The sequence below is a fragment of the Leptosomus discolor genome, chromosome 24 (genome assembly GCF_034619465.1).
Source record: "Leptosomus discolor isolate bLepDis1 chromosome 24, bLepDis1.hap2, whole genome shotgun sequence".
Taxonomy (NCBI): Eukaryota; Metazoa; Chordata; class Aves; order Leptosomiformes; family Leptosomidae; genus Leptosomus; species Leptosomus discolor.
In genome coordinates, this window is record NC_141414.1 from 8,187,955 (window position 1) to 8,203,008 (window position 15,054).

The window sequence follows — 15,054 nt, forward strand, 5'->3', positions numbered from 1 at the left end:
CAGCCGCGGCAATTTCCTTCCAGCAGGAACGTCACGCTCCAGGGCCCTTCAGTTATGACTCAGAGGTTTGAGTGGAAGTGAAGGCTGTAAGACGATTATGTATAATTTTCTTTAAAGGATGCTCAATCCTTTCTCCGCCAAGGCCGAACGGCACGTCATCTCCCCGTACCCGCGCCAGCCATCACCCCATCGCCGCTGAGCTCGGGGAGGAGGGGGACGCACGCAGGGATGGGGGTGGTGGGAGAGCCGCTTCTCCCCCGGAGAAGATCAGTGGGGATCCACCTCAGACCCCTGCGCTCCCCTCCGCATCCTTGCCGGGCACCGCTGGGGCAGGGGGGCTACGTGGGGCCCATCCGCTCCGCTCCCGCCCTCCACGCCCGCAGGGCTCTGCCAGGAGCCTGGCAGCTACACACGGCGGGTGAAGAGTCACTCGGGAACCAAGAGCTGCAAGGGGACATGGAGGTCACCTTGGCCAAAGCCCCCTTCAGCCCCTCGCCGGGGAGGGGGAGCAGCCTCGCCGAACGCTCGCAGAGACCCGAAGCAGGAGCCCAGCCCCAGCCCAGCCCACGGCCCCTCTGCCTGGCGGGGCCTGGCTGGGGTAAAGCCTCACCAGCGCAGAGAGCGGGCTCTGGGGGGCAACACCCAGCAGGTTGGAGCAAAAACGCACCCCTGGAAATCAGGCAGCAGACCCAACGCTTCCACAGCCTGGCGCGGGGTGCTCACAGGGGAGCGGATTTCTCCCCCGAAAAGCAGGCGTAGCTGCAGAGCTGGGCTGGGGCAGGGATTACCTGGAGAAGTCACCCTCCTGATTGATCTCTAGATCAAAGCAGGAGGTTCTTCGAGCCAGGCAGCTGCGCTCCCGGCTTGCGAAGAGCTCGGGAGCACCCTCCCGGCGCCGTGGTTTGGCCGCTCCGGCACGCCAGAGCTGGGCAGGACGGACCCTGCTGGCGCAGGCGATTCGGGGTTACGAGCGCGACTGCTTCGCCCACAGCCCTGCTGGGGAGCTGCCCCTTGCGCCCCTCCCCGACGGCTCCCCCAAGCCCTGACACGGCTCCCGGTTACCGACTTGCTGCCCCTCACCCGAGCGCTCCTGCCTTGCCCCGGCAAAGCCAAGCACGGACACGGGGGGCCGCTGGCTTCGTGCGCCCAAACCTGTCGCTGCCGGAGCTGGTGACACCCACGGTGCTCCCCGGGGGGGGGGGGCTGGTCCAGCCTGGCCCCTCCCGAGCACCTCCTCGCCCAGCTCCCCCCCCCGGAGGGGCTGCCCCGGAGCTCCGGCATCGCCTCCGACACCTTCTGAAAGCGAGCGGCCAGGCGAGAGGCTCGGGAGCACGAAGGCGAAGCCGCACCCAGGGGCGCACGTAGGGACCTGCTCTCGATCCGATCGGCTTCCAGCTCCCGGCCCCTTCACAGGGGGTGACAGCCAGGCTGAGGTGCCCGAGCGCCAAGACCCCTCCACAAGAGGGGGACACGCCGGCCCCAGAGCTCCTCCAGGGACGGGGCTCTCCCCGGCGGCTCGGAGCGGAGCAGCCCGCCGTGGGGCAGGCTGCAGCCCGGCTGTACCCCCCACCCCGGGTTCAGGGCTTCTCCTCTTCTCCTGACGTCCCAACTGCACGTCTGCAGAGCCTCGGATAACCCCATCGGAGAGAGGCTGAAGGCTGATCCTCCCCCTCCCTCAGCTGAACTCAGGCCAAGTCAATTAACATTTCTGACTGGGGAGGGGAAAAAAAAAAATAAAATATCCAAACAGTTCATTTGTCTTTCGTGTGACTCTTCCCTCCTCCCCCTCCCAGCCTGCTTCAAAAGCACAGTCCTGGGAGTCTATTATGGATACCGAGGAGGGAGGGTGAATCGCAAGCTAATTTTACCTCCTTCGCCAATGACAGTTGCTGACGTTCAAATTAATGAAAATAAAAATGCAACATGGGATGAAGTCTTGGCAACTGTCTGCCCACGCGGAAGCCAGTGACCCAGTGCTGTGTCTGCGCGAACAGCTCCAGCCCACCTTGCCGTTACCGGCTGAACGGGGCTAAAAATAAAATAAATAAAAGGAGGGCTGAGCGAGGCAGGGGGAACGCGCGCGTCCGTCCTTGCCACCTCTCGCATTTCTTAATGGCTCCATCCAGCTCATTCAGGCACAAAAGAGGCTTCACAACAAAGCCGTGAAGAGCTTTTGAATTGCTGTTTGTCAGCCACACGCACGCACGCAGGATCTGCGGCCAGAAACGCACCTTTCCAAGCGCCAGGCTTCACCCGGAGCCTCCAGTCCCGGCTGCGTTCAGCCTCAGAGGGAACGCTAAGGGAGCGGGACGAAGCCGCACCAGAACCGCGCGGTGCAGCCGTTCGCCCCCACGGGAGGACCGGGCTGCGCGGGGGCAGGGGTTAACGGCAGGGCAGCGAACAGCAGAGCCCAGGCACAACAGGAGCTCAGGCCAGCTCTCCCCACGCTGCCTCTCTCCAAACCAGGCGGCAGCCGCTCCTGGAGGGGACGCTCCGTCACACGCTCAATGCCACCGTCCTCCTCTCCGCGGCACTTCCCTCGGATGAGCTGTTTAACACCCATTGAACCAGGGGCATGGAACGTTTAAAGCTCTCTACAGAGCCGCATAAATCTTTAAATAACCCTTTAAAAACACAAGCACGTTCTCAAAGCCCCTTCTTCCTCTGAAGAAGGCAAGACTTAACGAGGTTCCCTCTTTTCCCCTCCCAAATCCAACACCCACTCCCACCTATGAGTCACTCGCACTCCTGCTCTCGCTGCCCAGCAGAACCGCAGCTGAACCGATCAGTCATTTACCAGTTTTTTTTAAGTTTTTATTTTAATATGGCATCGCTGTCAGACCTGTAGCCCTCGCGTGGAGCTGAGCAAGTTCCAAGGGATCCGGCAGGAACACCTGGGTCAGACACGCTGAACCTTTCTCCTCTACGCAAGCTGCCCCCCCGCCTTCGCAAGCGCCACGCAAGCCCCCCGGAGCGCCCTGTGCCCACGCCAGGCTCCCTCCTCACCCCACGCCTCCCCGGAGCTTGTTGGAGCGTTGCGCTGGTGGCGAGGGGCTTTCTGCCCACCGCAAACGCCGAACCTGTGAACTGCACCTTCACGTCCCTCCCACCAGCCCTCCCACCCCTTTCCGGGTTTGTTATTTCAAGGGGTCTCTGCAAGTCCAGGTCAGGCTGCGACAGAGGTCAAGCTGTCCACAGAAGCCGTGGGGTAGAGAAACGACCCACCGCAGCGGGGCAGTTCTCAGCCGTTCGGTGCTGAAGCCCAAATCAAACCTGTTCCTGCCGGGCCTGGGGGCAGGCGGGCCTGGGCTTGCCGGCCTTTCCAGGGCGAGCCAAGCCAGAGCTGATTTGTCTGAGCAGAAGGATTTGTTCTGTGCTCAAATACAGTCCCAAATCAAGGGTGGCAGAGCCGCACGGGTTCAGACTCAACTGCCCACCTAAGCCAGGGCCCTGCCTGACAGCAACGGCTGCTCAGGAGCAGCACGAGAACATCCAGCGCAGAGAAACCCTCCTGCTGCTCCGGATGCTTCCCCGGGGCCTTCCCGAGCTCCAGCCCACATCTGGGACCGCTGGGCTTGTGGCCCCCAACGAACCTGCCCCCCACGGACACATCCAGCTCAGTCACCAACCGCTACGAAACCATCAACACCGGGTGGGGGAAGAGAACGCTCAGGCTGGCTGGAACCAACGCTTCCTTTCACTATATCCACCCAAGCAGTTAAGCATCAGAAGGGTTAAACCCCAGCACCACTCACCAGTTAAGCCAAACTCATGTCTCCAGCCCCGCCACCCTGGCTAACTGGAACAAGGGCTGGGCTGGGGGGCCACCATTCACCTTTAGGTCTCATCTCTCTGAAACAGCGCAAATCACATACAAGAACTTTAAGAAAAAAATCTTCCAGTAATTTGCTTGTCATCTGATGTGACAGCTCTTATTTGGGTTTAAATACCGCTGTTTGCATTAGGAGCATACCACAGCTGCTATCACCGCTCTGGAGATGATCTCCCACTATCAGAGTCACCGGCCTGTGCGGGGGGCACCCCCAGCTCCGCCGGCCCATCCGGCAGCGGACACCGAGAGGCGGCCAGCACGAGGCGCGGGCACAACCCTTCACCGCCGGTGCGGAGGGCTCAGCACCAACCCGCACCCATCCGAGTGGAGGAGCTGGCAGGCTCCGGGGCTGCTGCTCGGAGGAAGGGCAGGGCAGGGCAGGGCGGGTTCCCAAACGCAGACAGCAACAGGCAGTGCCCGGCCGCCGTGCCGCAGGCCAGCGACCCTCGGCAGCAGCCGGGCCAGCCAGCTCCGTCCTGGGCCTGCCGGACACACAGCCACCCCCTGACGCGGGAGCCTGCCGAAGCTCCCGCTGTTGGATCACGCTGGAGCGCGGGCAGCAACGGAGGCTGATCACCACCGGGAAAGCTGAAGGGAAACCAAACATTTTAACTGGAGCAAAACCAGACAGGAACGGATCTTCTGCGCAAACCCACTCGTGGGGCAGGTCTGCAGGAACGGGGGGTTTCACAAGCCCAGTAGCCTCCTCTGAAAGGGGTCACGGACCGTCTTCGCAGCACGCTGAACCCATACGGCTACTTGGCTTAAAAATACAAAGCCAAAGCCTAAAGAACAACTGCCTTGCAGAGCAAAGTGGCCTGCTTTGGAAAGAATACAACTGTCCTGGAGATAGGTAGGATCCCGACGAAGCTGGAGGAAAGGAGATGATCCTGCGCTCTCCAGCCTCTGCCATCAGCTCAGACAATGGGAAGCCCAAGAGGGCAATGGCTTCGGGGCCTACGCTAAGCTTCATGCTCATCTTCCGCACCCAGGGCTGACGGGAGCACAGCTTCCTCCCCGAACAGCTCGTCACGACTGCCCAGAGCTCCGCTCTGTCCTCTCAGCCCTGCCTCAGCTTCCTTCTCGGCAGCTGGGAGCGCGCAGGGACACAACAGAGCACTGGTAAGACATGCACATGCTCATTCTCCTGCCCGACGCCAAAAAAGCAGTAACAGGCTGTCCCGTGGGCTCTGGGGTTGGCTGGGTGATAGTCAAGTACCAAGAGCAACAGACCCACTCTCACAGAGGCTACCCCCTTGGGAGGCTGGACCTCCAGGGGGGGTCACGGCACACACAGAGCAGCCACACCTTCCTCCTGCCTCGGGAAGGCAGCTCCCCGAGGAAAATATAACATTTGAGCGGGATGCAAGAGATGCTGGTTATGGATTTTCAAGCCTGGCAGCCTCACCACTGCGCTCAGCCCCCCTGTCCGTGACGGGGCTTCCAGCCCCAACACTGGGGCAGGATTACGTCTCGGGCACTTGGGCACGGGCTGTTCCCAGCGAGAGCTCCTGCAGAGGAGAGCAGCTACCCCTGACCACAGGGACCGCCCCCGGCCAGTCCTCCCTCCTGCTCCTGTGCCGAGCAAGGCCCCAGCAATCAAGTACGTGCTTCAGCGAGTCTATCGTGTTTTTAAGAGGATCCATCCTCTCAAACAGCCTCTGCTAAGCTGCGAGGCAAGTCCTGGCCCTGCTCAGATTCTAGCACAAAAGTCTGCAGGATGTAAGGAGGGAGCAAAGGAGAGAGCTCTGCAGGTCACCCAGCTGGCACTGGGACATCAGCCCTATTAGAAAAGGTTATAAATTACCCGACTGCCACCAGTGAATCAGCACTTGGAAATAGCTCTATTTCACTTTGATGAGACTCCCTTCATCTTGGCAGGCTCCACCTCCGACCCACCTACACATCCGTTTGGCTGAACATCCGAACAGCCACCCCGTGGGGACTGTCACCCAAGGGTGCCCCACGGCGCGGAGCGAGGCGCTGGCTTCGCGAGCTGGGCTCAAAGCAGCCTCTCCCCTTCTCCCCTTGGAAGGCGGTGTCTGGGCCCCCGAGCTTGTTTCAAGTTGTCGCCCAAAGAAATGCTGAGCGTTGGGTACAACTTGAGGCTTATTACAACTCAAGGCCGGACACTTCATTCTTCCATGATAGTGCTTCAAAAAGGCCATTTCCACCTAACCAGGAAACCGAGAGAAAAGCAAGGTCTTCAGGTGCAAGATTGGGTAAAACCAGACCTTGCTGTTACTCAGGGCCACAGCAGCCCACCAGGCCATCATTGAGGAAAAACTAAAGCAGTTTGGTTAGTCCTGAGCTACAGAAACTAAGGCTTTCCTTATCCCAGTCACGGGTACCTCCAATCACACTGTGGTAAAGTAAATCCGTGTCCCTACGCCCAGTACCTGAAACCTTCCCTCCAAAACAATTAAACTGGAGCAATAAACCTAGAAACTCGTGTTCTGTTGATGCAGGCAGCGAGGACCCAGGCAGCCAAAGCAGCTGCTGCTCCATCACGCAGCACCGCTGCTGCCACGACAGCAACGCCGAGCAGCCTTTGCCCCCAGCCCTAGCACAGCCGTGCCCTTCGGCCTTCTGCGCGCGAGCGAGGCGGCTCACAGGGACAGAGAGGCCGGCGGAGCAAAGCCACTTGATCACCGCCGCTTTGTCAGAGCTGCTTGGTTAGAACCCCACACGCCCCTGTTCTCACTGGCTGGCTTACCTTAAAACAACAGGCCAGCCCCAACACAGACAGAAGCGGTTCTGTGACCGGATCGTTACCACGACTGGAGCAGAAAGAGGGTCTCAGCGCAAGGCTGCGAGCGCCCTTCCTCCCCAGATGTGCCGTCTACTCCGAGTCACGCCAGGGCTCCGCTCCAGAATAACTCAGTCTAGCAAAACTGGCCAAAAGAATTAAATGTGCTGAACAACAGAGTCCAGCAGGAGCGAGTTGTCACCGGGGGGGAGGAAGCTGGCGTACGGGGAGCACGCAGGAAGGGGCAGCCTGGCTGATCAAATCAAGGGCCGAGGCATCCGGAGCAGCGCGGCTCACTCGCTGTGCGTCACTCGCACCATTTAATAACCAAGAGCCTCCTCCACTGCTGAAAGGATTGTTCAGACCTCAAGGCCCTTCCTAAAAAGATTTAAACAGACAACTAAAAAAGCCATCATTCTCTCCTACCTGGTACTGTGAAGTCCTGAGTGTAGATGATATCATCTTCAATGTCATACAAGTCATCATCATCTTCCTCATTGTAGCCATGCAGATCTTCCAGATAAGGCACCGCCGTCATACTTCTCCATCTGTCCTTAGTTTCTGGGCTGGGAGGGATGGGCACCAGAGCCTCTGCCTGAGCGTGTTTCTTACGAAACCAGCTGCAAAGAGCCCGAGAGCAGAGTTCATCAGTACAGCTTCGCTCGCCCGAAGGCACGGAGAAATCCCTGGCACTATGAGACAGCCCCATCCCACCCCGAGCTGTATGGTCAAAGCAAGCAGGAGAGGAGAAACTTCCATCCTAAAGCTGAGGCTAACCCAGCACAGCAAGAAAGTCTGCAGAACGCCAGTCTAAGGAGAGCGGCATTTATTAACGAGCTCCTTTACCAGGCAGTTTTCAACAAGACTACTGCAAAAACGTTTATCTTTTTATCCCACCTCTCTCCCAAAGGACTTCTATTACCCTTCAAACCAGTAGCCATAGCGCTGCCATCTGCCCCGTAAAGGATATCGGCTCCGAAAGCTGTTCTTAATCAGATCAAGAGTCTAACAGGCTCGCACCACATCAGCGTCTCAGGAGCCATATGGGTGGCCTCTTACACTTCGATCACGCTTCCCTAGCAGGGTTCCAAGCCCGGGCTCTCTCTGGGCCATCCATCAGCGCCGCACGTGGGCACCGAGAGCTTCCTGCAAGGGCTGCTGGAACCTCCGCGCTCCCAGCGACCCTCTCGGACGCAGGCGGGAGCCGAAGTTCCTCCAGACCCGGGGGCTTTAACGCGCCTTTCCAGCCCACGCCCCTCGCTGCCCCTGCAGCACGGCCGCAGCGGGAGAACCGGCTGCCTGTGGCCAGCAAAGCAGAGGTCAGGCGATGGCCACCCAGTCACTCCACCCCAATTAGCGGCGGCTCCCGAGCCCCCCGGCTAGCGGGGGACGCCCTGCAGAGGCACCACCTCAGGCTGTGGCTTACGCCTTGCCCTGGAGGTCAGCCCACACGAAGGAAGGGTCAGAAAGCATCAACACCCCCCACGTGTAGGGCCACCGCCTGCTTTCCTGAATAAACTTTTGAAGAGGCACCGATACCAGCCCCGCTACTTCTGCGCCGTGGGCTGGACACCAGTTAAGCCACGGGGACCTCTGCTCCCGGTTTTCACACAGTGACAAAGGAAAGAAAAGCCTCACCAGATGAACCACTCGGGCTTGCTTTGCTAAACGTTATGTAGATGCCACTTACCTGCACAGAGGGACAGTCAGAGCCTTCACAGCAGGAGGCAGCCTAGAGGGCCTAAGCTTTTTTCCCCTTTCAAAGTTTCCTTTAGGCTACAACAGGGTGCTGCTTTCGGAGGCACTTAAGGTCTCTCTGAAAACACACCTCAAAAGCAGAGCAACAGCTAAAATTATCCCCTCGTGGCATATTCAGCTCTTGGCCCGAGGACGGCTGCCCTCGACAAGCCTGATGTGACATGAGTGCTTCCCCCTCCGCAGCTCGCACAGGCATCCAGTGACTTCTGGCTAATAACCACCGAGGAGGGCCTGAAGCCAGTCCCCGAAGAGCTCTCATAAACCTGAGCCATCTGGTTTTATCATTCCAGTTCCAAATTCATTTTAGGAAGTACGGGTTGGATGCACCTCCTGCACAGAAGAACTGTAATTTTGTTCTACCTCTCATCGCTTTGACAGCGGCCTACAAAAACCCGAAGTGGCATCCTAACAAAAGGGGTTAGGAGATAAACAAGTGAAAATGCAGCTGTTGGGACAAGTCAGCTGGGATTCAAAGGAGGAGTGAACCCTTATCCAGAAACCTGCTTCACAATTTGCACCTTTAAGCGGTTTTCTCTGCAGTGATTGAGTTTTGAAGCCAGTCTGCTGCTCCGTGAGGAGGACGCGCTGCCGCAGTAAGGAAGAGGGAAGGAGGCCCTGCAGCCCGCAGGTTTTAAAGGAGATGTGTTTTGGTTAACCACCCAGCACGTCAACCTCACGCAAGGAATCACGTTCCGTCCTTCCACGCTGACAGCCCGACCGGACGGACGACCCCCCAACCAGCGGCGAGGCCGGCACGTACCAGCGACCTGCTGGCACTTCCACCGCGGTCGTACCACGACTGGGCTGGGAGCTGCTGTGGAAGCAGCACAGGTCAGGAAAGGAGCAGAGGGCTGACCACAGATCCGCTTTGTCAAGCGTGGCCTCCGGCTCGGGCAGCGGCATAACAAGAGTTAAGGAACAGGCCACCCCCGCCACGGGACCAGCAGGAAGCGAGCGGGTCCGACACGGCCGGATTTCGGGCCCCGCTTTAGCAAACCCCGGGGCTGGCTTCCTTGGTGACAGCCGTGACACAGGGCACCGATGGCATCGTTTGATTTCCCGTCCTTTCACCAAAGAACCGGTTGCCAAGAGGGCAAACGCAGCCTGGGCTGGTCCAGCTGGGCAGGACCCTCCAGCACAGGACCAGCAGAGCCAGCGCAGCCACCAGCTACTTTTGCCAGGGGCCCTGAAGCTAGGAGGATCCGAACGAAACGCCAGGGACCTAAGGAGAAGGGAATACACGGGACGAATGAGGCCAGAAGGACTGCCACTAAAAGGACTATTTTAACGGGAGAAAGCCTAGAAGTCTGTAGCAACTCGTGGGTTTATTTCGCTGGATTTCAGCTCTGCCTCTTTCTTTCCTTCTGTCCTACTTACCAGGAGAGTAAAAATAGGTTTTTATTAACAGAAGAAACCTGAATCACTGTACTCTAGTCATAATGATTCCATCCTCTGGGAGGTGATTTCAAATACTTGCATATGCATATATGGTAATGAGGATATAGAGTGAGAAGAAAAATTCATTGAAGTTCTAAGAAAAATCAAAGACCTCTTGGAAGGAGCCTCAAGCAATTCTGTATGGAGTAGCAGAGTATTTCCTGGCAAGCAATTTTCCAGCAGGGACAGAGATTCTGCTTTCTGCACTGGAGCTAAATGTTATTAGCACAGCTCCGCTCTTCGGCTGAGGACCACGGGCTCCATCAAAGGCCCTAACCTGGTTCAAGAAGCTACTGGCCACTAAGCCAGGAAGCGGCGACTGTCCCACAGCGCAGCCCTCCCCCTGGTGAGCGACGCCGACGAGGCCAAGTCCCTCCTCACCCGCCTTCACCACTGACCCTAAGCCCCAGGCTGGGTCAGAGCACTGCTGCAGCGCGCCCTGTTTCACCGTTTATTCCCAAACCATCGGTGCCCCCGACGTTTTCTGAGCCAACCACAGCGGCACAAACACAGCCTTCACCTGCTGCTTTAACGCGATGGGAAGAGAAAAGCTTTTGCAGGTCTCAAAAGCGCCCCTTGTCCAGAACAGCCCCTGAAAGGGGCAGATTCCTCTCCGGTCTGTGCAACGTTTCTTAGCCACTTCCAGCCCTTCGAAACAGAGCAAAGGGAGCAGGAGCAAGGGATCACGTCTCACTACTTTGCAAGTTTGTGGAGAACGCCTGCAAAGCACAGAAATCCAGACAGCAGCGGCACAAGCACCAATTGTGATGCTGCCAGTTAAGAAGTGGTGTCCAGACAGGCTGCGATAATCTACAGGGAGATAAGGCAGCAAGGGTCAAGGACTGAATGAAAAAAGGAATCTGGGCTGACCAGAGCTTAATGAGCCTGTCTGGTTCGCAGCTTCCAAGCTCGAATTTTACATCAGAAGCCATCACTCTGCTCTTTTCAAGTTCTGGTACAAGCAAGGTTAAAATAAGAATCAGTAAGCACAGCTGCAGCTTCCACATTCTTACAGCTAATGCACTTCCCATTCCAGGTCACAAATACTTCAGTTTGCTTGTTTTGTATAGAGACGGTTTTCTCTGAAACCAGATGCCAAGCTGCAGATCACCACCCTGCCAGCAAGGCTCGGTTCTGAAGGATCCTCCACCTCCCATGGTACCACGTCAGGGCAAGGTCACCGTCACCACAAAAAGCAGCTAACAGCATCCTGGTTTAATTCAGTCCTCCGGCAAATGCAGAAGGCACACGGCGGCGTGCCCTGGGGAAAGGCAGCACACGCCGGCAACAAACACAGCGGTGTCCCTGCCATCGCTGCTCCACTCCTCTAACACCCAGAGATGTCCAAGTTCTTGAGTCAGGCTCATAAAAAACCCAAACCGAAGCGAGTAAGAAAGAGAAGCCGTTTCCCCCAGCTGATGCTGGGGCCAAAGGCGACGGCTCAGGCTCCCGCGAGCAGAGGTGTTCTGGGCGCAGATGGAGGAGTTCCAGCCCCCCTCGAACGCGCCACAGGCAGGTGCATCACGGCACCGATCTGCAGAGCGCGGGCAGAAGAACCAATGATTCCTTCCATGTGCCGGCCACGGGGAGGGGAGGCAGACCCAGGTGCCCCGGCCAGAAAGGAGAGGAGGAGAGGAGGAGAGCTCTCCTTGGGTGTCCCGCCGAGGGGAGATGGCTGCCCGACACCACGGACACGGGACGGGGAGAGCCCCTGAGCACACACGCTGCAGCAGAGGCTCAGGCACAGAAGCCAAGGAGCACACCCGGCGCCTGCAAAGGCAGCTACAGCGGCAGCAAACAGATTTCCAAGGGGCTCAGTACCGGGGGTTTGACTAGCACGGCAGAGCACCCACCAGCCACCCTCCGGCGTCTCGGGGAGGACTCCGGGGTGAGGAAAAGCACTCGGGAAGGCGGCACGGCAGGGCAGCCTCCAGGACGTCAGGAGGAGACACCAGCCCAGCAGGTTAATTTGCACCTCCACTAATAAAGGTGGAAGTGCCTTCCCTTCCTCGCTATAAACTCCTGCAATCGTATCTATGACTGCACAAATTAAGTGTGACACTTCTGGAGAAGGAAGGCAAGATGGTTGCCTTGGAAACTAGGGACAGAGGTAGAATTCTGCATCCACTTCATCACTTTAAGTGCTGCAGCAGGGTCAGTGAATTAGTTACAAAACGCAGCGTACGAGCATTAAGCCCTTCAGCAAAAGCACAGGCTAGAGAGAGATGGTGAATAATCTGTAGGGAGCAGGTTGGAACTCCCTGGCTCTCGGCAGCTCTTCTTCACTGCCCCGTGCTCCCACCCCAGCAGTACAAAATATTCACAGAGGTGAACCAAAAGTGCCAGTTTTCCATTGAACATCATCCCATCCCGGTCCTTCTGGGAAGAGCAGGTTTCAAGGCTCTTCCATTGTTACTCGGGGGTCAGCTTCTGGCAGTTCATAAGCTCCTAGGTGACAGGCTGAGAGACTCTTAATTCATTTCCATTTACAACTCGCAGGCCTGCACTGCACAGACTGACCGGGTTTGAAAAGCCTCTGAAAGCGAAAAGGAGAATTTAGCTTCGTCCTGCTGAACTAAACCAAAGTGCAGAAACGGGAGTTTGAGGCAAGAGTTTAGCTACAGAAGCGAGGGGAGGAGGGAGGCAGTTGGCAGGTATAGAGCTAAGCAGGCTCCTCCGACAGCATCCCTCACACAGGGCTGCCGCTACGGGGGGGGAAAGCATTTGGAGCAGCTGACAAGAACGACGGGAGGGAGGGCAGAACGACACGGCTGGGCGATAGACACATGCCCGCTGCCCCCTCTGCCACCCGCAGCTCTGGTGCTCCACGGAGCAATACTCACCCGGCACTTCCTCAGCGTTCCCCCTGACCCATGGATTGAGCCTTTTATCCTCCACGCCCCCCCAAGAGCAAGAGACAGCAGGTACGGCAGGTGACACGTGAGCTGCTCATCCAGCTTCGGATGGAGCCTGAGCACCCCGAGCAGGACGCCTGCCCCGTGACACCTCACTTGGGATCATCCTTCCCTGCAGGACGGGGGGACGTGGCCCCTTCCCGTCGTGCTGACACCAGCCTGGTCCAGCAGCGTTTGGCTCCAAGGCAAAAAGCACTGACAGGACACGGGGCTATTCCTGCTTGATTTCCAGCGCACTTTGATAATCCTGACTGTCTGTATGAGCAAGTCACCAGTAACACCAGCTCAGAGACATAAAAGGAGACCTCCAGCCGCACGCAAAGGCAGCGGGTAGCTCTGGTTTGAGCCAGCATCATCTCATCAGGGCAGCCTGGGTAACTTGCTTGACGTTTCTGTAGTCTAGTTCCTGTGCCTTAACACATGCTTTTGTGGGAGGAGTGTGGAAGCCCAAAATCATTGATGACTATTACTCCCCCACACACTAGAAATGTAAGGATTCTAGAAATCAAGTCTTCCTTACTAAAAGGCTTTCCAAAACCCCTCCAACGGTATCTGAATGGCTACCTGCTGTCCTTCCGATTGCTTAGTTCAATTTAAAAAAAAATAAATCAGGGTCAGGTTAAGCACAAGGGCTAAGCTTCTATTTAAAGAAAATCCAGGAGAACCGAACACTGGATTCTTCAGCGCAATGCTGATGGACAGACACGTCCAAAAGCCCAGGGCTGTGAGCTCTGCTGTGCTTGATGTAATTATTAGGATGCCACAGCAGGAGGAAGGAGGCAATTACTAATAGGGGAGAAAAGCCTGTTAAGAAGCCCTGGCTAAGCTCACAGAAAACTAATAGGAGACTAAGCCTTGGAAATGCTCCTGCATTTGCAGGGAGAGTCTTTCTTCAGCCCCTCTCAGTGCCGAGAGACGAGACCCCTCCCCACCAGCAGCTGCGCCCAACTCGAGGGCAGGCTGCGCCGACAGAGAGGGGAGATCTGCCACTGCCCCCCGTGCCAGGAGCATGCTCTAGTTTCTCCTGCTTTCTGACTACAGGCAGGGTCTCCAGAGAAACCTCTCTGCTTCCAGCTGGGCCAAGCTGACGCAAGAACTCACCGCCGCAGGGGAGAGGTATAAAACCGAGCCGGCCGAGTGGGGCAGCCAGCGCAAACTCCTGGCGGACCGTGGCACCAGACCCCCCTGCCCCAACTTCGGGGCAGGTCACTGCAGCCTCTGGTCCCACAGCACCGACGGGAAAGCAAGGGCTTTCGGTGCCCTTCTCAACACCTCCTAACGTACCCCACGGGCTCAATCCCTGCCGTGCTGCCTTGCAGCGCTCCCCGAGGGGGCATCGGGGCAAGCTGATCCCCACCCTACGACCAGCTGCAACGAAGAGAACTACTCCACTACAAAGCACACGAGCACACCGCCCTTTGCTGTCTGGCTTGAAGCACTCCAGTCCTCAGTGGCAGAGGGGAGGACAGTCAGGAACAGCAGGAGCCATTGTTTCCCAGAGCGGCTCTACACGGCGCTCCAGAGGCCACGCAGCGTTCGAGAGGCCAGTCCCGAGCAGCCTCTTTTGCGGCCCACTGGGATGGGGAGGCATGTGCACGGGGAAAGGCAGTCTTGAAAAGCAAATGCCTGCTCCTATCATCTCCCAGACCCAGTGAAACAACCAATGCACAGTGCTTGGCTACTATTAAGAGGCAGCTCGACTGCTTAATTAATTGACCAGGCAGCTACATAAGACCTGCCTCCCCAGCCTCTTTGATCTTCGGCAGGGGCAGGTCGCAGCTGCGCCTCTGCGGAACGCCAGCGCAGTTCGAGCCTGCCGGGTTTTGCTTTGTGGCTCCCACAGATGCCTCCCATGCCGTAACATCTACCAGGGAGCATCCCCTGACAGCACATGGCCACCACTGCTGGGTTTTTTCCAGAGACGCCACAAGAAAACAGCGCTCTTCCTGCCTGCGGGCAGCACCGAGCAGGCCCGTCACCTTCCAGGATCAGAGCCTTGTTTTTACAAGGTTCCCCGAGCTTTCTGGGCAGGCTCGTGGGCAGGACCTCTGCCGAGCAGCTGCAGTCCAGCCGGCAGCTCTGCGTGTCCTCAGAAGCACTTCCTATTCAGAGAGGAGATAAGCTAATGCAGCCTCCGCGATGAAGCATCCTTATGATGCTTTTTGTTCTTGTACTTTTATCCGCCCAGGAAATCTCTGCTCAGAGGCAGCATGTTCAAACAGATCCTTTAAAAAAAAAAAACCCAAACCCAAAACCTCTCGGAGATAACGGGGCCTTTCCCCCCCTCAGACAATGGCAAGGATAAAGGGAGAGGATATGGACGAGGGAGGAGTACGACATTAAAGAGAAAGAAAAAAATTTCC

General features: G+C 57.5%; 1 protein-coding gene across 2 annotated transcripts in view; it reads right to left on the reverse strand.

The window, feature by feature from the left end:
- STK11 (serine/threonine kinase 11) overlaps positions 1-15,054 on the reverse strand; it is a 42,965-nt gene that overhangs the window by 2,829 nt on the left and 25,082 nt on the right. For both annotated transcript variants that reach the window (XM_086477424.1, XM_086477425.1), the window contains exon 8: positions 7,008-7,201. In XM_086477424.1, coding sequence (XP_086333550.1) covers positions 7,008-7,201 — 194 coding nt within the window. The remainder of the gene's footprint in view (positions 1-7,007; positions 7,202-15,054) is intronic.